Source organism: Argiope bruennichi, chromosome 7 (genome assembly GCF_947563725.1).
Source record: "Argiope bruennichi chromosome 7, qqArgBrue1.1, whole genome shotgun sequence".
Classification (NCBI taxonomy): domain Eukaryota; kingdom Metazoa; phylum Arthropoda; class Arachnida; order Araneae; family Araneidae; genus Argiope; species Argiope bruennichi.
Window position 1 is genome coordinate 82399848 of NC_079157.1, and position 25916 is coordinate 82425763.

The 25916-nt window shown below is 25.6% G+C and overlaps 1 protein-coding gene across 10 annotated transcripts in view; it reads left to right on the forward strand.

Moving 5' to 3' along the window:
• The window catches only part of LOC129976229 (phospholipid-transporting ATPase IA-like), a 175404-nt gene that overhangs the window by 116628 nt on the left and 32860 nt on the right, over positions 1-25916 (forward strand). For 8 of the 10 annotated variants that reach the window (XR_008785104.1, XM_056089694.1, XM_056089697.1 and 5 more), the window contains 19 exons: positions 8111-8222; positions 8999-9098; positions 9192-9290; positions 11351-11396; positions 11527-11641; positions 11997-12066; positions 12711-12838; positions 13381-13451; positions 14343-14383; positions 14462-14518; positions 15155-15263; positions 15421-15548; positions 16252-16418; positions 18204-18261; positions 20127-20238; positions 21944-22026; positions 22716-22765; positions 22947-23016; positions 25341-25425. Coding sequence is in view for 9 of the 10 variants with exons in the window: in XM_056089694.1 (XP_055945669.1) it covers positions 8111-8222; positions 8999-9098; positions 9192-9290; positions 11351-11396; positions 11527-11641; positions 11997-12066; positions 12711-12838; positions 13381-13451; positions 14343-14383; positions 14462-14518; positions 15155-15263; positions 15421-15548; positions 16252-16418; positions 18204-18261; positions 20127-20238; positions 21944-22026; positions 22716-22765; positions 22947-23016; positions 25341-25425 (1701 nt within the window). In the remaining variant the exon portion in view is untranslated. Of the gene's footprint in view, positions 1-2505; positions 2667-2857; positions 2941-8110; positions 8223-8998; positions 9099-9191; positions 9291-11350; positions 11397-11526; positions 11642-11996; positions 12067-12710; positions 12839-13380; positions 13452-14342; positions 14384-14461; positions 14519-15154; positions 15264-15420; positions 15549-16251; positions 16419-18203; positions 18262-20126; positions 20239-21943; positions 22027-22715; positions 22766-22946; positions 23017-25340; positions 25426-25916 lie in introns of those variants that run through there. The other 2 variants (XM_056089692.1, XM_056089693.1) reach the window with 2 other exon arrangements.

The following is a 25916-nucleotide window of genomic DNA, read 5'->3' on the forward strand; positions in this document are numbered from 1 at the left end:
AAAATTTACTTTAATAATATATTTTACCATTTTGGAAAGCATTAAAATTAAGGGATTTCTCCATTTGGCTTAGAAAATGCAATCTTCGAATTTTATATTCTAAATCAAAATGAGGACCAAGATCCCAAGAGTTCAGAATGAAGACCAAGACTCATATTGGTTCCTATTACATAACATTAAACAGAAACGTTGAATCAGATAGATTACATTGTATGTTATCTATTTCAAACGTGGTATCAAAAGATTAATCTGCAGAACTGAAGACGGTGAACAATATACGGATGATACCCTGTTCTCACCTTCCTCTAAATCTGTAGATAGCATAATTGGAAGAAAGCGACCTGTTCCCTCTTTTCTGGGAGTAGCAAAACCTTAGTTCTTGAAAGAAATAATAGGTAAGGATTTATAGCAACAATAGCTATTATCCCCTATTTCCAGATGTAGGCATCAAGAGATTCCATCTACATACACAAGAGCAGAGACACACACAAACAAAATGAATCAAAGTAACCATTCTAAAAGCCAAGATAATAATTTGCTTTAGATTTTCTTGATATTAAAACATTCAAGGAAAACCTAAATATCAAGATAATTCTAATTTAGATGTACTTCAAAATCTACAGCAACAATGAATTAATAAACTATTACACAGACAGAAACCTTATTTAATATTCGATGCTTGTTTATTTTCACTGTTACTCGACGATTTCTAGACTTCACTGAGATAGGCGAGCTCCAATATAATTAAGATATCAAAATTTCACAGAAATTGTTCAATTCAGAAGTTTGGGGAATCTCACTTCTACTTCTTATTAAAAAACAAGTTCTTTAAGAAACAATAATTCCTAGCTTATTCTTTTTATACACACTAAATTTTACAGCAGATATAATATTTATTTGAAAAATCATGCATTTTATTCACAATCCAAATTATGGTGATCTTCGGTGCCAAGCACGTCCCATTTCTCTCAAGTATATTTTTCAATACTTTCTTTGTTCAAATTGTTGCTTCCTATACGATATTAAATACATGTTTTGTGCGCATATTAGATGCACTAAGTTGGTCTTAACACAATGTCTTGTTCGCAATATTTTACTACGATGTTTGGAATTAGACTTGAATATTCTTTAATTTTTACTTTCTCATATATATATATATATATATATATATATATATATATATATATATATATATAAAGCATAATCGTCAAAAAATTTCAAACCTGATATTTTGACAAATTTAAATGTTTCAGACACCCTTGAATTATCGATTTATATCTGCTTGTTTCTTAACACAAAGCCGCATTGAGATAGATGAATGAAATTTGGTATATGAATTTAACATTAAATATGTAGATTTCCATAAAATTTTAAACGAGATCCATTAAAAAGAAATATGTCTGTTCGGTTCTCAGAATGCAAATAACCACGATAACTACAAAACGTAAAGAGCTGGATGGAAAATATCTAGCACACAGTTTTAGTATTTAAAATGCAGATACGTATAAAATTTTGATACAAATCAGAAAAGGAATTGAACGTCTGACAATTCGTACTTTCACGTGCATGTAAATATAGTAACTAAAATTTTTCATGCGATCTTGTGACTACAGTTGTAGTACTACTTCGAAATTCGATGATAATCGATCGGATAAAAAGACATTCAAATATGTATTCAATTTTTTAGTACTTATGCATTGTGTGTCAGAGATTAATCGCCAAAGATCACAAGTTAAATTTCATTAAAAATGCTATATTTAGACGAAAAATTTATTGTTCGAAACTATTATACACCATTACCATGCATTTAATGTAAAAGAAATAGTTTTTTAAACTATATTTAGAAGCGCATAATTCTCATGAGAGTCGAACTCTAAAAATTGATAATCTGAGCACGCTTGTCTTTACATGCTTATCCCAAGATCCATAATTTTATGCGGGTGGAAGAAGGGTAGCAATTTCATGAAAGTGGAAAGCGAGAAAATTCGAGGAGAGCATTCCCTAAGGTTTTCCTTTGATAATAAAAGATTAAAAATATGTAGAAGTTATTAACATAAATAATCCCTTGTAATTACGATAATTCTCAAGAAAATGAAATGCAAGCATGGAGCTTTCTTTAAACTTAATTAATTTTCAAAATTTATTCCAGTTTTTTTTTTTTTTTGAAATTAAATTTTTAATGGAGGCTGTTGACCCCCAAAACTTTATTCATTACAGTAAATTCAGTGTTAATTTTGCTGTAAATATCTTCTCAGCTTCAGTTTCTTTTTAAAGCAAAGATGAAACCTCCGTTGACATTTTGAGTTCTTAGTTAACACTGCCTTTTATCTCTATCTAAATCACCCCGTCAAATTACAGGCTGCTTCGCCAAAAATTTTGAAATAAGCGAAATAAAAACAAAGCTGAGGAGAGAAACAGCGCCAAGTTGTAAATCTGATATTCCATTTCGACAAATCCTCTTGTAGCTGTTACAACTGACGTAATATCTACTGCCAGATGCAGCACAACAATGGTCTTTTTTTTTTATCTCTTCATGAATGGCAACGGTATTTCGTTGCATTTTCAGTTATGAAGTAGGATTGTAAACTTTTCAATTTTTGCAGACACTTAATTAGGAAATGCGACCATGAAACCTGGAATTTATGGGGATTTAGGAGAGCTTGGAGGTATCGATAATTAAAATTTGCCTGATTTTTCCTTAAATATGCGATAAAGTATCATAATACATAACAAGATTATGTAATAATATGGATTTTGAAATAATCGTCACCGGATGACGTACAGTGAAACCAACCCCAACACCTTACCTCCTACTTTGTTTACATTTTGTTTGATCACTAAAACCGTACACAAAAAACCTTTCAGCACTGCTTAAAACCACTTGCTATTTATTTCTTCTGATGGCTGTATGTGGAGCTAGCTGTCAAAATATGGTTGGATGTATGCTATGTATCAGTACTCACTTTATTATTCAAAAACTACTTTTTTGCTTGCTGATTAAAAATGGAATCTAAATAATTGCATGCTGATTTTGCATAACAGATTAGTTAATATGCACGGTTATTTACAATTATTAAAGAAAAAAAAAAGAACCGCCCAGATTTTTATAATTGAGATAATTAATCCAACTTATTATTGATGGGAACTACTGTTTAAAATTGTAGTTTGATTAAAAATAGCTGTAGTTTCTTTTAATGTTAGTTATAGACATCACTTGCTTCATAAGTGAATGCATATGTTAAAAGGATGTTAATCTTTTAACTAAAACATGAGATGCAATTCAGATTCTTTGACAGAATCACGTATAATTTCAGTGTTTATTTGAATTCTTGTGAACACTTTTGAAAAGAACAATGCATGAAGGGGGGGAGGGGCATTGAAATTGTATTTTTGTTGTTGTTCTTATTTTCTTAACTCACATTTTCAAAACTTCAATCTAAGGTGTGTTTTTTTTTGTTTTTGTTTTTTTTTTCAAAATTGAAAGTGAAAAAACTGGAAATGTCACAATTCCTACAAAAAATTTTAACACTTCATTTAATTTATTCTTATTTTTTTAATATATATAAATATATTTCAATGCTTCTTAAAATTGATTTTATTGAATTTTTATTATGAATTTCTTATAACATTAATGGACAATTCCCCACCTTTCTCTTATCTGCTTCTTCGTATCTCCTTTTGTAAAATAATCTACATCTGGATAACTCTACCACTCAATTGCCTATATATATATAAATAAATCTTCAGTAATAATAAGAGAATTATTTTTAATTATGATGAGAAACATCGAAGTAAATTGAATAACGCTATTTTATCTACTAATTAAAATATGATTTCTTTCTCCTGAATATTAACTATTCATATATTATAAAATTTATAGCATTTTCAAATTAATAAAAAGTTTTTGAATTGTATGGTTTATTAGAAAAAATAATTATTAAAGTCTAACTAATAATAAAGGTGAATGGGTGTGTTGGTACTCTACCAGAGCATTTGATCTACTGATACCAAATTTGGCACTTGTATATTTTGGAGAATGTGAATAAAATGCACATAAGAGGTTTTTTTTTTTGAAATTTTTATTAGTTAAAGCTGAATTTTATCATTTTTCAACAATAACTTCTACAAATATTATCACAAAAAATAAATTTATGCCATTTCAAAATATAAATATATATATATATATTCATGATACCAATTTAATAGATATATAAATTTATGCAAATTTTTAAAAGAATTTTTTTGTTTGATTTCAAAAATACATTAAATTGTCGTGCTAAAGTTCATATGTTTATATTATTTATTCAAATATCTGATCATGTTTCCTTCCCCCCCCCATTTTTGAGAGCTAAAAAATAAAGTTTCTGTTTAACATTGATTTAGTATATAAGGCATATAAAGAATGAAATTACAATATTTCAAAATTTAGAAAATAAATGAATTGGATATTTAAGTTTTCAGTAGCACCATGATGTCATGGAACTGATCTCTATGAGAAAGGTTCAAGTACATAATAAAACAAGCATATGTATTTGACAATTAAATTAACAAGTTTTTTTATGTGTTGATAATTTGACAGAATCATGAATATGAAGTTATGTCTTGGGAGAATATAATCAATATTCTCTCAAACCAGTTGGTTGCCAAAGATTATAGTTTTAAATAAAAAGAAAAGTTCATTATATTGGGACTGAAATGAACAAGTTATGATAATTTGAATATTAATATTATATAAAAACATGAGTTTTAGACCACTTCATTGACTGTCTCAAAAGCTGATTTGCCTAAGATTATGAAAATGTTTGTTTTAATATTGTAACATTCAAAACTTCATAATTTAGTCTAATTTGATTACAGATCTTGTCCCCCCCCTTTTTTTTTAATTTGAAAAGTTGGAGTGTCAAGAATAATTCACAAAATTTGATTCCCTAAAAGACAGTTTAAAATTTAAACTTCATAATTTTTTAAAGTATATTTATTGATAAAAACAAAATAAATTGTTGTTATAAAATAAATTTACATCAATTAAATTCTTTTGAAAGAAAAATTAAAAACTGAGTTTCAGGGTAAATCAGAGAAATTTGTATTGAATTCTTTGAGATATTGTATAAATTATGAAAATTATTCTTTAGTGCACATAAAACTAAAATGCTGAACAATCTTTTAAAAACAAAATGCTTGGTTTCAGCAAAAAAATGTTTTTGTTTTGATTGAAGTTTAATCACTTCCAATTTAATTTAAAGTTTAAAGTTTATGGGAACTTTAAATTAGAGAGGTACATAGTACATTGAACAGAACATCGTAAGGCTTCTGTAATAATATGAGTTATATGACTATCAGAATTTTGAGCATATAAATATTTTATTAAAGATACTGTTAAGAGACCAAGTTGTATAAAATATTTAATTGAAAATTTTAGTGAGCATTAATCCTGGCAAACCAGCTGTTTGAAAAAGATAGCTAGTATATAATAAAATTATGAAAGTTTTTAAAATAATATGATTCACTTTAGACAGAATAATGCAAAGATACTTTTGAAAATACTATTACAAAACTTTGGTACATGTATATGCCATTCATCATATTAGATTAAGTTTATATATATATATATATATATATATATATATATATATATATAATTGATTTGAAATTATCATGGCGTGGTAATTAAATATTTGAGCTTCCTTCAAATTTTGTTTGAGTTATATAATCAATTATCTTTGTTTATAAAATATTACAGACATTTATTCTCACAGTTAAATGTTGGTGAATTTTTTATTTATTTATTTTGAAAAAGTGAAATGTTTTACTATGCAAAATGCACTGAAATAAAGAAGTGGATTTCTTTTCAGTTTTCAGTTTAATTATATAATTAGTGCTGCTGTTTGAACTATTTTTTAAGAGAAATTTCAAATCGAAATATATAACTGTATTTCATTTAACATATAATGTTTAAATTATTCATTGGATTTTTCAATTTCAGTATGCACTTTTGATTTGATTGTTTTCAATATTGTTTATTATTGAAAAGCTCTTATTCTTATTGAGTAATTTTTCTACGTTTTTTAACACTGGAAATAAATACTTAGGCATTCATGTTTCATGTTTTCTTCAGAATTGAATTTATAATGTTATCTATTTCTCTGGAAGTTTAGAAATACAAAATGAATTTCAAAACATCATGATGGGAAGAAATATCATTTATCCGAATGTTTTACATTTGAGTTGAGACAATTTTGAAGGGAGAAAAAGATCTTAGAACAGAAGTTATTGATTCATTTATTATATTGGACATACAGCAACTATACTAGCAGAAAGATTTAAAATTATATATAAAATTATATTTAAAGACAACAAAATTTTAAAATCAGTACTGATTGATACGTTTTTAAATCTGTTATCTCTAAATGATATTTAGTTATAAATTCTTTGAATTTTTAAAAATTAGGTTTTCATGTTTAAATAGATTTCAAATCATAATTTTATATGTAACAAAAATTATTATGCATTTTTTTGTTCAATTATTTGATTTTAATAGATACCAAACAATATTGTACATAAAGTTATGGATATTTCAGTATATTTAATTTAATACAGCAAAATATGCTTTGATTCGATATTTAACTATTTGCTGTCAGTCCTTTCAAAAGTGACCATAAAGAATAAACTCAAGCAATATCTCATTTTTCAAAGTTTTGATGCTATATATATCCATTAGAATATGAGGCTTTTGTTGTTAGAATACTAATAAAATTTGTATCATTTTCTAATATGTTGAGTAGATGATCAGTTAGTGATGCCAACCTAAATATTTGAAAACTGCAACATTACATGAATTTGAAAAATGTTGTAATGCTTTTCTTGTAGGCAATGAAAAGTTGAGTTTCTTTCTTTCTTTTTTAGTTGATTTTAATTTAACATTTTATTCATTGAAAAAAAAATAATAAAGTTAGCTGAAAATAGTACATCAGAAAAAAGCAATGTAATCTCTCTAAAAAATTTTAGGAGAATCTTTAAACTAAATGTTTTCATTTGTCAGAGTATAATTCATGATACAAATTTTAAGGTGTGTTGTGATACGATGATTGCACTTATATATATTCTATTCATCATGCATGTAAATGCGGCTCACCTATATGAATAGAATTCATCACAGTGGTTTAATGAATTGCACTTATATATGTAGACCCAAACAATAAAGTTCTAGAGAATACTTTCCACTTTAGGTGATAACATCATAAAACCATGGTCACTCAGTCTCTTATATCTGAATTTACATGAGGGTTCATATTTTGGTCATCTACATTCCTAATTATTTTGTTCCTAGAATGTAATTGCAACAATTACAGAAGAAATATATGATGCCTTTACCACTTACTGCCTCAGTGATTGGTGATTGTTCTTTTGAGGAGTTTGCATGATTTTTTCCTTAATTTTATTGCTTTCTCTTTTTCAGTTTTTGTATTTTTGTCATTTCAAGGTGCAGTAATTACTGCTTCTCTGCTTGAGTGGCAATTATATATTGCAGAGTGAATTTAGATGTATTCTGTCAATAAAATCCTCAAAAACAGTTTTGAAACACTTTGCATTCAAACATATTTCTCAAAATTAATTTTTTTTAGGTGGGAAGTTACAGCATGATAAGATATATAGTATTATTAACTGTGGAGACCATCTCATGCTGGATTTTACTTTGTTCCATCAGATAATTTTGAAATTATCTGAAGGAATGCAGACCATAATGATAAGCCCAAGATACTGGAATGTAAAATTTCAAAATAAATATATATTACTCAAAAACTTTTATTTAATGTGTTATTTTAATAAATTTATTGATGTTTTTAGAGATTTTTTTTTTTTTTTTTTTTCAAATTTAAGTGAGAAACTTTGGTTTTTAAAAATCTTACAAATCATATTGCCTGCCATAACATTGAATGAGATACATTTTGTTTTGAAAAACTTAGATTCTGCCACACGTTATTCAGAAGTCTCCAAATGTTAAGATATTTTTTTTTTCTTTCTGTTTTTAAAGTTCTCTAATTATTAGAAATATTCTTGTTCAAAAGTGTTAAATATAAACTTTTTATATCAATCTTTTTCATTTCATCAGATGACGATGATGACCAGACTTCTGGGATTACAGAAATTCCTGACATAGTAGAACACAGAGTCATTCACTTAAATGCTGTTCAAAAACAAAAATTTTGCATCAACAGAATAAGGTAATAATTTATATCATGTACATTTTTATATCTTGATTATTAGCACATGGATTTTATGCATTCCTGAATTAAATAAATATTATATACAAGATATCACTTTATTGTTGTTATATTTATAAGATAAATTAGTGATATAGGAATTAATAAAAAATTAGATTGTAGTAGTTTTTTCAGCAGTATAGAATCTGATTTATAAATTAATTTTCTGATGTATGTTGTACTATTGTCTAATTTATATAAGTAGCATGTCGAAGAGCAACTGAATCACCTATAAATTACATACTATGTCATTGCTTAATGAATAACACAGCCTATCACATTTTTCCATATTTTTTTGGGGGTCGGCATTTTTTTCTCATATTACACGAGATAGCTTATTAGTATCATATGTGAAAAAATAAAAATAATCTTTATTGTTTCCAAATTATTCTGTTTTTTCTTCTTATCAAATTTGAAAAATTACAAATTGATGATATTGTTTATTAAGCAAAGACATGCTCCTATCTTCCTAAAACAGTGAAAAAAAATATTATTTTATAATATTTGATTTGATTTGATTTAAGAAGAATTGGATATATTTACTAAATTTATTTTTACAATATAAATTTAGTAAATATATCCAAGTAAGTAAATTTGCAATTAAACATTAATGAATTAGTTGTAGATGTAATTCTTTAATAATGTTTTAAAAGTGAATATGAAAATTTGTATATAAGAAAAGAATTCTGAATATTTTAAACTGTAATAGTAATACATTTTATTTATTTATTTTCCAGCACTGCCAAATACAATGTCTTCTCATTTCTGCCAAAGTTTCTATTTGAACAGTTCAGAAGATACTCAAACATATTTTTCTTATTTATTGCACTTCTTCAAGTATGCTTTAGTTTACTAACTAATTTTTATTTTAAAATCTTGCCTTCATTTAAAACTGTTAAAACCTGTTTAACGTAATTTTTTCTCTTATAGCAAATTCCAAATGTCTCACCTACTGGTCGCTACACCACAGCTGTTCCTTTGATTTTTATTCTAAGTATATCAGCAATTAAGGAAATAGCTGAAGATATTGTTAGTATTTATTAAATTTCTTTTATAAATATTATTTAGTATATGATTTATTATTCTGATAATATTAGATTTTGTAGTATTTAAATTTAGGATATTATGAATGTGTTTATGTGTGAAATTTTTGTTAATTTAATGTGTGAAATTTTAAAACTAGTAGCAAAGTTTAACCTGTATTTTTGCTGATTTTACAACTATGTTACATTTCATTTAAATTTAACATTATGATAAAATATGAATAATTAATGTTATTTCAATAGATATTAATTTAGATTTAAAGAATTTTAATATAACCCTCTCATTACTAACCCGGCCCAACTTGGCAATGTATTCTATATTGGTTATTTTCAAATAAGGGGTGCAGGTTGTAAAGTGAGAGCATCCTTGGTTATTATTCCTTTACTTCCTGCACACTTTTTTTGAAACAGAAACTAGTCCAAAAATGGCCCACCAATATAAAACTTGCATGCCCAGGTTAGTAGTAAACGGAATAAAGGTTAATATTAACAATAAAATGAAGCTCTACATGTTGTTATTTCGTTTTAAAGACATTCTTAGATAGTGAATCAAAGTAAAGGTGAATAAACAGCTCAACAGCTGAATCGATTTTATTTATTTTCATTTTGTATGTTTGATTTTAAAGCAGTTAAGTCGTATTTATATATATATATATATATATATATATATATATATATATATATATATATATATATATTAAACATCCATGGATAAAACCTTCTTTATATTTCATAGATATGGTTAAATACAAAACAATTTAGGTCACTCATTTCAGAAGTTAATTTTCTAACCTAAAAGCTATAAGTTCAAAATATTTGATTGCTCAGAAAATTAAAAATTTTACTGCAAACTTTAATAGTAGGTCAGGTACTCGAAGCAAATCAAGCATATTTAGAAATGAATAGGAGGAAACATTGTATGCACACTGTAAAGAAATATGATGGAGCGAGTTTGTTAAATGATATTGCTGAAGTTGCTCTGCCATAATGAGGGTTAATGAGGAAAGATCAAGCAACTTTCAGAGCAAATGATTCAAAATGGAACACATCATTATTTAAAATCTCATATGATATAATGCATAATCTCTTGCTCATTTTGAGTTGCTGCCTCATATACTAAGTTTATCTCAACATTGCTGTACAGTTCTGTTCTACTAGCACTATATTTTTTACTGGAATTAATAATAGTTCATCTAACACAATTGGTTTTAGACTAAACAATCCTCCTTCATACTCTCATATGATATTTCTATTTTTGTATTCTTAAATGAAACTGATATGCTTTGGTATCTATCCTCAGTATAATCATAAGATTTGTCTAAACCTTTATATATAAAAATGACATTTTCAGGAAATCATCTTACGTAATAAAGGGACAGTCTATTGTTTCTCTACTGATATTAAATGCTAGAAGCATTTTAAACAATTGAATAAATAAAATCTTTTATCAGTTTTTCAGTTTAATTTACAAGAAATGTCAAACTGAAAAGTTTAGTAAATATTATTAATCGAATATCATCATTTTATAACATTAGACTTATATTCTAGTCATCACACAAATTAACTTTTATATTTAATCAGTTGATGAACACTTTTTATATATTTTATTTATGGCTATATTTGTAAGAATTAGCACTTTAAAAATAATTAAGTCCAAAATCTAAGACATTAAGTTTTGTTAATTCTAAAATTAATTGTTGGAAATCGAAATACTAATAAGAAGGAGAGAGAGGAGATGAAAGATATTTGATTTCATTTGAACCATATGAAATTATTTTGCAGCATGATTATTTCTTGGATTATTTTTCTGATATAAAAATATACTCTTATTAATTGAATTATGTTTATTATTTTTATTTTATTTTAGATTTTACAAATTCATTTAAATCACTTTTATGCAATATTAATGTTGTCTATTCTTTGCATATAAATTTACTTAAATCCTTTGAACTCGAATTTAATACCTTTAATTTTATTTTATAAAATCAATAAATTTATATTGTTTATTTAATATGAAAATTCATATTTTTAAATATTTTTTAATAGAAAAGACATTTTGCTGATGATTCAGTAAATAAAGCTGAAGTCTTAGGTAAATTATGACTTTTTTTCCTTCTATTTATAATATTCTAAAATAATTATTTAAAACAAAATAATATTGTTAGTTATGTACATTGTAAGAATTTATTGATTACCATTCTTTAAATAATCAATTATTTCAGGTCTCAGAAATGGCGTTTGGACAACAATTAAGTGGACTGATGTCGTTGTTGGAGATATCCTAAAAATCACTAGTGGTCGTTTCTTTCCTGCAGATCTTGTATTACTATCATCTAGGTGATTTTATTTTAAAATTACTGTCAATATAGTTACTTAAATAATTAGTGATAGAATGATTTCGTTATTTAATGTATAAAGATATTTATAATGTATGAAGATATTTATAATGTATGAAGATACTTATAAATATTTTCATACATTTATAAATATCTATATTAGAATTATTTATTGACATTATAGATATGTGTGCATTCTTATGTTATTTACTGTTCTATTTTATGATTTTTAATATAAATTATTTTTTTATTATTTTTTTTAATGAGAATGTATAAATGTTCTGAAAATCTTACAAGGTATTTCAGCTGTTTAAATTATTATTTAATGAAACAGTATTTTGTTATTTTACTTTTAGTGAACCTCATGCAATGTGCTACATTGAAACTGCAAACTTAGATGGCGAGACTAATTTAAAAATTAGACAAGTAAGGCCAGTTATATTTATGCATGCATTTTGTATCTATCTCTAATGAGCTTCTGCTTATTTTTTCTATTCCATCAAAAATTATTTTGGAAAATTTTTATGGTTTCTTTTCCTTAAATAATTATTACATTTAAATTGGCATGTCATTCTTATATCATTTGTTTATCATATTGTTATCTAGACTGAAATTATAAGTAAAACAAAAAAAAATGGGGCAGTGGATGGTTATTTTATTTGATATTTACATATTATTAGTGTGTCAATGATTAAGTGTCAACATTTTCTCTGGTTATGGCAACCAACCACATTCCAATGATAAAATGCCAAAAGTAGCATGCTAATAGTATAGATAAAATGTTTCTGTATTTGTCATGGCATGTGCTTAATACTGAATTTCACCAGTGGTATGCTTTAGTATGCAAGTATCTTTCATTTAATAAATTGAAATTGATGTTGCATTTTTTAAATTTTTTTTCTGCCTGTTTAATTTTATAAGAGGACTTTCCTTTTTGATTTGCAAATTGTATGTAATTTAAAGTAGTTAATTGCAACTTTTAAATAAAATACTTTTATATTGATAACATTAATGTATAATATCTTCATATCATATTGTTAATATGTCACATTAATGACAAATTTCCTTAGGGTCTTCCTCAAACTTCTAATTGGTTAACACCAAAGGATTTGGGGCGTTTACGTGGAACTTTGGAGTGTGAAGCTCCTAATAGGCATTTATATGAATTTACTGGAAACCTAAGAATAACTGGCAAACAGTAAGTATTGATATTCATAGACTTGTACCAGTAATTTTTATAATTCAATCAGTCACAGCTGTCTATTTAACTTTTCAATGAAGAATGATGTCACATTTATTTCTATATATCTATGAACTACAAAATGAGCCTTAAATTATTATATGTTTCATTTTAAATGAAAAGGAACATAAAATATTGTTTATAATACATAAGCATAATGATTTAATTGAATAGTTATTTATTATCTACATGTAACTTTTACACAAAATATTGTTTGTTGATGTTTAAAACTAAGTATTTTAAAAATATGCCACTTATTTAAAATTCAGATCATATTGAGGGCTTTTTGTTGGAACACACAGAACCTTTATGTGTTAATATGTGTTTGTTTGCACATATTGAGGGGTTTTTGTTTGCACACAGAATATTACTATATATTCTGTGTAGCTTTTCTTTTACTAAATTTGAATTATTACTAGCTATAAATAGTTATAGCAATTATTTTAGATGAAACTACATTTTGGTTTATTCCATTTAACTGTGTCTATCAATTTATGCAGAACACTTCCATTGGGAGCTGACCAGTTGCTTTTGCGAGGAGCTAAATTGAGAAATACAAATTGGGTCTTTGGTAAATATTCAAATTTTCTTTTCATGTAATATATTTAATAATATGACAAATAAAGAAATTATCATTATTTCTAGAATTATTGAATATCATAACAACAGATGGCACTAAACACAGTTTTCACTAATGATTTTTTAAAATTAAAATGACCATTAAATGTTTTGATTAAAATCCATCAAGCCTCTTTTAAAACTATTTTAAGACATATTACCTTGAAAATATTTATCATAAAATAGACACATTTGTTTATTTCTTCAATATTTAAAATGTATACTTGATGTACAAAGGAATTTACATCTTTTGGGGTTATTTTATTCTATTTCTATAATAATATTTCATCTATTTCTATAATAATATTTCATCTATTTCTATAATAATATTTCATCTATTTCTATAATAATATTTCATCTATTTCTATAATAATATTAGTCCTATTAAAAGAAGATTTTGTTTGTAGAAGATGTGTGGAAACAGAATGTTTAATTTTGTATTATAATTTGAAGATTAGTTTACAGCTTCTAAATAAATGTACTTATTTAATAAAGAACCAACTATCAGTTCTATGAATTTTTGTATTTGCTATTGAAACTTACCTAATAATATGATTTGCTGTGCAAATTTAAACACTCTCTTATTTGCACAATAACGTACATATATAATACGGTGACATATTTGGAAAAATGTTGCATTCAAATGCTTATGTTTTGAAAAAAAAATTACAGCTGTATTTTAAAAGCAATTCCTACTTGCTTCATTGCATTAATTTGGGTTTTTGTCATATTTATACCTGGATAATGTGTATCCAGGATTAAGAAACTTGACCAGTGCATAGTTAATATACTTTTATAGATAATGCATATGTACCATTTAAAACATATACTTTTTTCTTTTTAGGAATTGTTGTTTACACTGGACATGAAACAAAACTTATGATGGTATGTATAACAATTCTGTTAATGTTATTAATTAGCTGTTAAGTTTAAAGATCATTTATTTTTATTTTTGTATTCCAGAATTCAAAAACAGCTCCTCTTAAGCGATCCACTGTGGACCGAATAACCAATAACCAGGTATTTTATTTAGAATTAATTTGATTTAAAAACTTTATTTCCTTACAATTGCATATATTTATTAAAAAATTTTTTATTGTTAATTTTATTTGATTGTTTTTAAATAGTTAATTTCATCAAATTCTTTGTTTCATTTATGTTCTGCTTTGTTTGTATATACTATGTGAATTTAACTTTGATTGCTTTTGAAATATAAAACATATGTGTTCAAAAATTTTGCTAAATAAATTATTAGATATTTTACATGTAAAAATTATTATGTACTTTATCATGCTTTATAAAAATAACTTTGATCCCAAGATTGTTATAAATTATTTATTTCAAATTAATTTAAAATATTAAATGCTTCTTTTATTCAAAATAACTTAAGAAATTAGAGGCAGGGATTCAGCCATTTAAAACTTTTGTGTAATATATATTTTTTAAAAACTTTTGAATTTCTTCTATATGAAGAGATCATAATATTTTAAAATATGAATATGTTCATTTTTAATTACTTTTCTTTGTGCTTATTTTTTAAATAGCAAGTAATTTCAACTGTACCTTGATAGTAATTTCAAGCTTGTTTGACATCAATTGTTCACTTTTTGATCAAAATTAGTTATTTTTTAAAAATTGATTTTTGTTAATTTATAGATTTTGATGTTGTTTCTACTTCTCATCATCCTGTGCCTTATAAGTGCAATAGCTAGTGAGTTATGGATGAAGGGTCATGTTGCAACAGATTGGTACCTTGGTATTGATGGTATGTATATTTCTAACTGCCTGCAAAATTTCAACTGAACATTAAAAAATAGAGAAGAAAATTGTTTGGTTTTAAAATTTAAATATTTTAAAATAATAAATATCAAACAAAAGAGCTTTATACTAGCAAAAATTATATTGTTTGAATTCATTTGCAGATCTCTCCAGCTCAAATTTTGGATACACCTTTCTGACCTTTATCATCCTCTACAACAATTTGATACCTATTAGTCTTCAAGTGACCTTGGAGTTAGTGCGATATGTTCAAGCCATATTTATTAACATGGTGAGAATTTCTTCTCTTAAAATGGGATTCAAACTTTTACTTTTGAGTGATAAAAATTGGATTTTTCTTTTGTTTTAAAAATAAAATATCCTTTGTCTTCTGATGTCTTGTCTTACATAATGTGATTGTTATTGTCAGTAAGCAGTGCAATTATACATTTCAATATTAAATATAAGTTCTTTCAAAAAATGTATTTAGAAAATGATATAATGAAATATATTTATTATGTCATTTTTTATTTTTCTGAAACCTTTCCTTATTAATAATACAGAATCTATACTAGCAGGATTTTTTTCCCCTCTGTTGCATATGAACTTATTTGTATAATGTACTACAAGAGCATTAGAGTTTCTGTTTCCTTAAAATCTAAAATCTATTGTACAGATTCCCTATCATAACTTTACAGATAGTTTTACTCTTTCATTGATTTAACATATATATAAAGGCTATATTTCTTATTATTGAAGAAAAATGAGATTGAACTATCTTCAGTTTGTAAAACCTTGTAGTAACAACATATCTATTCTTCTAACGAATGTAAAAAGATCTCTTACTCTTTTTTGTCTAGTTTTTTATTTATGTGATTTAATGTCTAGTTTTTTATTTATGTGATTTAATTTCTAGTTTTTTATTTATGTGATTTTTAATTATGCTAGATTTCATTAAAAACTGCATTTTTTTTTTTTTTTTTTTTTTTGCACAGGATATCAATATGTATGATAAGGCTACTGATACTCCAGCAATGGCTCGTACATCTAACTTAAATGAAGAGCTGGGTCAAGTGAAATACATATTCTCTGACAAAACAGGCACATTGACAGAAAATGTTATGGTTTTCAAACAATGTTCTATTGCTGGTGTCAAATATGGGTAATATTAATAAATATAATACGATTTTTAAATGATTTGATAATAGTGAATATAGTACTGTTTTTTGATTAGAATTAAATGCAATAAAAACCAAGTTAATAGGGAAAAAAGTATCAAAATTGAATCAAATAAAATAAGAATTCAGCCTGAAGACTTTCTCAAGGGTCACCCTCAGGCAGGGATTCAAAATAAGGGATTTTTTCTGTGAGGAATCCAACAGTATTGACTCCTCGTGATCCGAAAATCCCCTGAAATTAGGTCTAAGAGATACACCATTTTAACAGAAAAGAAACAAAACAATAAATTAAAAGTATATGGTTTGGTTATGAGAGTTATATGGTTATTTTTTATTTTTTTTGCTTATTAGTGGTTGTATTCATTTAATTTATTTTCGGATCACGAGGAATCAATACTGTTGGACAAATTAGTCTGGATTCCTCACAGAAAGAATCCCTTATTGTGAATCCCTGCCTGAGGGTGACCCTTGAGAAAGTCTTCAGGCCGGATTCTTATTTTATTTTATTTAATTTTGATACTTTTTTCCCTATTAACTTGGTTTTTATTACTAATTGTCTAGATTCATCTGTGTTTTAGTAGTAGCTGCATTTGCACTCTCTAAATACAATGGTGCTTTTTCTGTTTTATTTTTTAGTTTGATTCCGAAATAATTTTGATTTTAGATTGTTTCAATAATAAGTTTTAATTACATAATGCTTATTTATATATTTAATGCATGATTTTTGCCAAACATATTTCAGAAATTTTATACTCAGCTATTCTTCTTACAGTATCATTTATAACTCGGAAATCAGTATACTTGAAATTTAAAAATTGTATTGAAAAAATGCATTTTATAGTAAAAAAATTTTTGGATTTTGAAAAATTGACTTGCAAACTCTTGCAGTCTTACAAAATCCTAATACTTATAAAATCAGATGTCTTTTAACATAATTATTTATTATTTCTTAAAGTTGCTGAGTTATTTGTCTTATGAATATAGCTTCATGATGGAGCATGATATACTCTGTGACATGATAAAATGAATTTTAAAAGAATTTTCTGTTTTTAAACAAACTTAATTACTCATAATCCTAGATTTTTGAGAGATTAAATCTTAAATAAATGAAAAAGTGTCTGTTTTTATTAGTTTAATTTTAAATTTAAATGGGAATATGAAGTTGCTTCATTTGCAAAACAATATATTGGTGTGTATTTTTTAATAACTTACCTAAAATGTTGTCATTTTCATTGATTTGCTTCAATTTTCATTATTCCATCTAATTTCTATTCTTCCATCTTTAATAACGGCACACTTAAAAACTTTCTTTTGGTAAAATTATTATCCCTATTTTTCAGTTTATTAATTTAGTTTATGCATGCATTGCAATGGAGTTTATTTTCATAAAAATGATTCATTTGAAAAGTTTTAACATAATTTTTAGATGCTCTCCCGCTTATAATATTTTATTGTTTTTAAATTTTGTGTTTGAATAAATATTTAAAAAAAAAAATCTAAACATAAGAATTGTAATTTTTTGTCGTGTATGTATATATAGAGTGAGCAAAATTGACCTCTTAAATCTTGATTCAGATATTGAATTTTATATTTTCTTGTTTGCTGATGAATATATACTTTAAAGTAGAGAATGTATTGTTTCATTTTAAAATGTTTATTTGAGAAACAATATTAATTTTCTTTTAGGTTATTGTCATCTATTCTCATTGCTCATAAAATATGAGAAATGACTAAATTCTATTTCTTTTTTTATTTTTTGTATATTTTAGCTCTCCTGAAATGGATTTTGATGGTACAGATTTGCTAAATAATTACGTAAATAACCATGTAAGTTGTATCTATTATTTAATTAATATAATAATTTTGAAATTTAATTTAAATTTAAACATTAATTTTAATGAATATTTATTGATTTTTGTCTGTTTAATGTTTGCTGTAACTACTTTTTATCATTTCACATTTTGTCTTGAACTTTGTATTGCTCTGATTAAATTTTTGATGTCTCTTTTGCTTTGTGCCTTGATTTTTCAACTTCTCCAAACGATTGTGTGTGTGTGTGTGTGTGTGTGTGTGTGTGTGTGTGTGTGTGTGTGTGTGTGTGTGTGTGTGTGTGTGTGTGTGTGTGTGTGTGTGTGTGTGTGTGTGTGTGTGTGTGTGTGTGTGTGTGTGTGTGTGTGTGTGTGTGTGTGTGTGTGTGTGTGTGTGAGAGAGAGAGAGAGAGAGAGAGAGAGAGAGAGAGAGAGAGAGAGTAATGTCTCTATTATCATATGTTGGTTAATTTCTTTGTTTTTATTTTATATAAATGTCTGCATTGTATTCAATGACTGGTAATAACAACATAATGATTAAATTTCATTTATATAGTTATTTTGTAATACTCATTACTTTTATCAACTTTTTGTCTGAAATTTAAATTATACTCTCCCCCCCCCCCTCCTGTTCCAGAAGATGAGTGCTCTAAGGGAATGGAGAACTGTATTTTAAAATTTTCTCAAATATGTTACAATTTAAATGCTGATTTTAAAATGGTATAATTATTGGAAGTGGCAAATTTAATCATGTATAATATATTAATTCAGTAATATATTTATTGAAAATGTTTTATTATATTATAAAAAGGTGTGGAATCATTTTGAATGGATAGCATAAACTTAATTAAATTTTTCTATATCTTTGATTTTTTGATTTCTCTTGGAAAAGTTTACAAATATTTTGGAATACTACTTAACTTCTTTCTTTACCTATTCTCATTATGTGCAAAATTCTAGAAGGATATGGGAGAGTTATCAATCTCTAATTCTTTCTGTCTAGAAGAAAGTGGAAAGTGAGGTAGAGGTAGTAAGTAGGAAGCCCATACAAGGAAAGAATCTTTAACAAGACCAGCAGCTGGGAATAATATTATTACACCAATTACATAGTTTTGTCTTCATATTGCCTCGATACAGAATTGAAATGGTCTTTGAAATGTGGGCAGATGTGCCATTTGTATAGTTCTTTAACGGATGCATTTGTATGTTGCACTATTCTATACATTCAAGATGTTTTATTTAAAAGTCTGACTGATCTTCAACTAATCCTTGAAACAAAGCAAATAAATTCACATTTTATCTTTTTGGAATAAAAAAAGGGTGAGGGAATGATATTCTATATGCGGCTTCAGCTTTAATGAGCTATTCTACAGCTAAGGCAGAGTTACTATGGTACCAAGAAAATCAGGAAAACACAGGGAATTTAAAAATCATCTATAAAATAGGAAAAATGTAGGGAATTTAAAATTTTTTTTTTCCCTCATCTAAAAAGTTCTGTTCTCTTTAAACATTGCTAGATTAAAAGATGGTTGTCATAGATGTAAAAACTAAACAACACTGTTAGAAAAGGAAATCACTTCCTTTTTCTTCTGCATAAATCAGTTCAATTTCTAAGACTGAGAAAAATGTATCAATATTGGAATAGTGACTGAAACTACCTAAATACTAGTGAAGCTATTGAAATTCACCAAAGACACTTTTAACAGAGCATTTTATATTTGTGAAGAATACTACAGAAAAATATTTTAAGGCCTGTCCAATTTTTTTTAAATTTTTATTTTAAAAGCTGCATTATATGTCTATTGGTAAAATTGGTGCTTTGTTCCCCTGCTAGCTATTTTTATTTTTCAATATGTGCATTTAACACTGTTTTAAATTTCTCAGCCCACTGCTGCATATATAAAAGAATTTTTGACCTTGATGGCAGTTTGCCACACTGTAGTTCCAGAAAAAGAAGAAGAGACCGGAGATCTCCTGTATCAAGCTGCTTCTCCAGGTAATATTATCATAGTATATCAATAAAAATAAACCTCAATTGTGAAGTTATTTCTTATTTTATTTGCATTAATGCTATCAGAATTACAAAATTGAATCAAAATTTCTTTAATAGAATGTTTAATAAATATTCAAATTATCTCTCTAAATTTTATTTGACATGAGAACAAAGCATTTTCAGACTTGTAGTATGTAGTAAAAAGTGAAATTTTGAATAAGAAGCAATTTTTGCCAGATGAAATAATATTGAGATTGTGAAAAATTTTTTAGACATTGTCTGATTATTAAATACTAAAAGTAAAAATTCATATTGGCACTATACTATTTCTAACTCAAAAAACCAATTATTATTAATGAGACCTTTATAGAATTTAATACAGTATATTGAACTAATATACTGTATTAACTTACTGTAATATACTTTAAGTTAGAGAATTTTTGAGTGATTGATTTTTTTTATAAATAAACTTGGGTGGCTCCCCCCCCCCATGCTCACTTTTGCTCGCCAACCCCAATGTTGCCCTCCATTCACGTATGTTCTCAGATTAATGGGGTTTTCTGAGGGATTGAGTCTTGCCTATATCTAAATATTAAATCAATTTTTCACATTTTGCTGCCAATGTAGCAGTTTCACAATCAGTATTTCTTTTCAAATTGGCAGGATCTTGCACAGTTTTTCTTTCTTTTTTTTTTCTTCTTTTTTTTTCTTTATCTAACATTACTAGATGCCTCATTATTATTTTTTTAAATGTAGAGTTAGCATGTATATTGCTTAGATATTCAAATAATAAATTTCCATTACTTGGGAGCGGTAAATAAAATAGAAAGCTATGCATCAGTGTTGCCAGAAACGGTGTATTTAAAAGTAGAATCAAGAAATAATATTGTTTTAAATGCATTTGATGTTAATTAAAGTTTACTTTTTCTTTCTTTTTTACATTTCGCCTTAATTGCAATATAAATACTTACTATGGCATATAATAATTGCAACATCAAATAATATTGCTAAAACAAACTTCAAATGCCATGTGTCTGGGACTCCCTATCTACCAATCACAAAGCGAATAAAATATAATGCTTACAAAAAAAAATATGTAAGAGAAAGCTGAACATTAATTATTTTGAAATTGAACATGAAGAATAAGAAAAGCCATTTTTTTACAGTTAAGGATATGAATAAGTGATTGAATTAGTCACAGAATTTTTTTCATATTCAGATTTTATGTCAATTTTTTTTCTAATTAATTTTCGACATTTTTCAAGATTAGGAATGAAGTGAAACATACTTTGAGTAAATTTTGTTTTTCATTTTGGATTAATCATTTTGTTATTAAGCAAGATCTGAAATTAACTCTTTGCATTGTGCACAATTTTCCATGTCTTTGAACATGTAGCAGACAAATCCAATTTCCCAGTTCCAATTCCTTCAAAATCACAGATTGTGAGTTCTCAGCTGTCTACCATGTAAATGAGATTGTAATCTCACTTTTTTTAACATTTGATCTTTTTCAGACTATGATTGCAGTCTTTCGCTTGCAACATGTTATAGATAATAGAAAACTTTTCTTTAATTTTGTGATCTTTTAATGTAATTTTATAATCTCTTAATTCCTATTATTATTAAAAAAGCACCTGAAAAGTTACATTTCTATACATCTTTAGTTATCTTTTCTTGTTTTCTCAAATGCTATATATGTTTTTCATAGATGAAGGAGCTCTAGTAAAAGGAGCAAAGCAACTTGGCTTTGTTTTTACAACACGAACACCAGATTCTGTTATAATTAAAGCAGTAAGTTTTGCATTTTAATCTAATTTGTATTTTGGTTTTGAAGAAGTATGTTCATTTTTAACACTGAATAATGAAGCTTTAATGTCAGTAAATGATGCTTAATTAATGCCTGTTGCTTTTTATTGCTTAAGTGCCATATTATTGAAGTATTTATTATTCAAAAATTTGCCAAATATTGAAATATTTATTATTATTTTAAATATTGTAGAGTCATAAGATTTTCAGCTGCATTATTATTATTATTATTATTATTATTGTCTAATTCCTATGTTGAATTTTTGATTTTGTAACAATTTGTGATTGCTTAAAAAAAAAAAAAAAAAAAAAAAAACTTTTCTTTAAGTCTTTATTATTGTACCTTTAAAGAACTAACTGCGTGCCTTTTGGGTATTTGCATTATGTTTTTGTTTTGTTTGTTTGTAAATTTGTGCCTATTACTTTGTTACATTCTTCTCTTTGATTTTTCTCCTTTTCAATAAAATCTAATATATGTTATTTAGAGCTAATTTAAAATGTATATCCTTTGCTAAATGTATATTAATAATTGATTAGTTAAATTAATAATTACATTAACCTTATTCTGCAGTTTCAGCACAAATACTATATCCCATTCTTCATTTATATATCCCATTTTTTAGCTCCATAGTTTATATCTGCATATATCATAATAATTTGATATTGTTTTTCAGTTGGATAAAGAGGAAACATATGCCATCCTTAATGTTCTGGAATTTACAAGGTATGATACTAAATATTTTAATATAGTTGTTAAAGAAATTTTATTTTCTTGTGATTCAAAAGTTCTGATTATTTAAAATTTGGTTCTGATTATTTAAAATATTTTAATCTAGTTGTTAAAGAAATTTTATTTTCTTGTGATTCAAAAGTTCTGATTATTTAAAATTTGTTTTCATTTATAGCGATCGTAAAAGAATGTCTGTAATTGTGAGAGGTCCGGATGGAAAAATAAAACTTTACTGCAAAGGAGCTGTAAGTATATTTTCAATTGAATGTATTAAGAGTATGCTGGTTTGTTTTTTATTTTTATTTATTTTTCATTGTATCTATTGCTGAAATTAACTTTTCATCTGTTAATTGCTTTTAAATGTAAAGAATATTTGTTAGTATTGGAATTCAAAGCATATGAAATAAAACACAATAATTTCAGAAAGAATTTTAAATTTTATTGTATTGCATTTGCACCTCCCTAAATTTATATTGATTCCCCCATATATGTTGTGTATTGTCGTTTCCTTTCCCCATTTCATTCCCCATGTCATTGTGTATTAGTTTCATTTATTGAGTATATAAACTCTTCTCATCCATTTCCAGAATATCAAATATGCTTGTTATTTCAACATTTTAAAAATTATTTGCTAATTTGAATATGAACTATACAGCAATATTGATAATTAGATTTTTCATTTCTGTTTAATAATAACTTTTGTATATCAGAAAGTGGGAATTTTTTTTGTAAATATTTTTTAACCCTTTTGGGACAGATATGTGCAGAAAAAAAAATCACACACAGGATGGAATCAAGCAAACATCAACTGTCTGTACAGGCCAGAGCATTTTTTCCTGATAAGCCTAAAGAACATTATATTTCACAACAGTGTGCATAATAATTCTTAAAAACTACCCCTTGCATAGATATGAAACAGTTTTTAAATATGTGATAATAGATATCATATTTTTAATCATGATTAAAAAATTAACAAAAATACTTAATAGTTAATTTTTTTAAAAATAATATGTACTGTGTATTTTGTTATGATCGATAGTACTTAAATTAAAACCAGATTATAGATGCAAAATATAAGAACACAAAAAAAGTAATTGCAATTGATATTTTAAAATACATCATAAAAATTATAATAATTAATCCTTTAAAGTCAAATAAAAAATCTAAAAATGCAGATCAGTGTAGAAATTGATATTACACTATATTTCTAGGCAGGTGTCTCATTTTTTTATCTTGTCTCAAACAAAATATGTGTCATTTAAGTTTTTAATTATACCATAAATAATGTAATAATTTGCTACTCTCTTCAGATAAATCTATAGATCTATCATTCATAGATATACACCCTCCACCTGCCAAATAGATAACTGATCTTGTAAACATGACTAGTAGCCATCTTATAGAAATTATTTCGTTCCAAAAGCCGGAAACGAAGAACTGCCCTGAAAGGAATCCATCATAAGCAAACATCTGTAGCATTTGTCCCAAAGGGGTTGTTTCATTTTATTTTCTTTTTTAGCATCATTAAGCTTTTGATTTTAATTTGAATTTATGTTATAAAAAATTTGTAAATGTTTGTGATTGGTGCTCTTCTTTCTTAAGTTGTGATATTGAAGAATGCTTCTTTCTTCTTTTTTCTTTTTCATAATTTTTTTTAAATAGCTTATTTAAATAAAAATTTTATACAAAAATAAAAAATTTTAATTTCTTATTGCAAACTTCTTTAATTATTACATAACAAATTAAATATGAAAGAATTTTAAATATTTCAAGCAATTTTGCTGTTAAAAATATTAATTCTGTGAAAATAATACAGATTGATACCACCAGTTATTTTATATAATATTGTATAATATAGTTACAAGTATTGAAACACTATTTCTTTTGCAAAATTACATTGATTATTCATTTCCATTTATTCAATTGCAAAATAACCTTCATTTATTTTTGGAAACTTTGATATGTTATTGATTTTCTTTACTTTTCAAGATATGTTAATAAAAGTATGTATTTTATAAAATGTTTGGCAAATCTTACTTTTATTCTTTGTGTGGCTAAATGTTTAATTAAATAATGTACTTAATGTATTAATTGAAAGCAATTAAAAATATATGAAATATTTTCTCTGTTATTTATATTAAACTTTCTTTACTAATTTACCAAAAAAGTATATACTTGGAAATTGAATGCAGTAGTAAACTCACCTGAATAAAATTTCTATATTACTTTAATAAAAGCAAAATTTTGATTCCTGTTTTTTTTTGTTTTTTTGTTTTTTTGTTTTTTTTTTTTTCCATAAAAGATTATAATTCAGTAATTTGTAAATTTGGATACTTATTTTTTTTTCTGATAAAAATTTTATAAATTGGGTATTTTTGATATTTATTTTATTTTGTAATAATCATCAGTTGCTTTTAGGGACTATCATTATAAGTGCCACTTGAAAGCTATTTCCTATTATAGTATTTACATTATTTTTTTGTTGTTGTTGAAATTATATTTTTTAATTTTGCTATTTCCTATTATGTTTTAATTTGTTTCTAGTTTTTAATTTTAACTTGCTTTTTAGGATACAGTAATTTATGAAAGATTGAGTGATCGCCAAATGCATAAGGATGTCACTCTGGAACATTTGAAGGAATTCGCAAGCAATGGTTTGTAATCTGACCCCGTTTATTTCTTGTATAATTTTGGTTTGGTTTTTCCCTAAGTGTATTTGTTACCTGTTTCATCTTAGTATTAAGTAGTTTCAGTAATGCAAAAAAAAAACAGTGAGTAATTAAGTTAAACTGTATGATATAAACGTTCACTGAAGACTTTAATAGAATTTTGATTTGTTCATTTCATTACCCTTGCAATAAATGTTATGTGTAAAAAACAAAATGGGGATTATTTTTTATTTATTTATTTATTTATTTATTTTAATTTTCTTTTTGCTTCATTACATATATATATATAGCTACTTAAAAAAAATTTCACTTCGGGCATTTTATGAGTGAAAAAAAAAACTTTCTTTACTCCATCAGAAAAGTAATAAAATATTTTCAAACAATAAAAACAATATTTTTTTTGTTTTTGAAAATAAGTAAGAAATGATAAATAAAAATTCTATTAAATATTTTAACAAACTTCTTAAAGTTGGCTT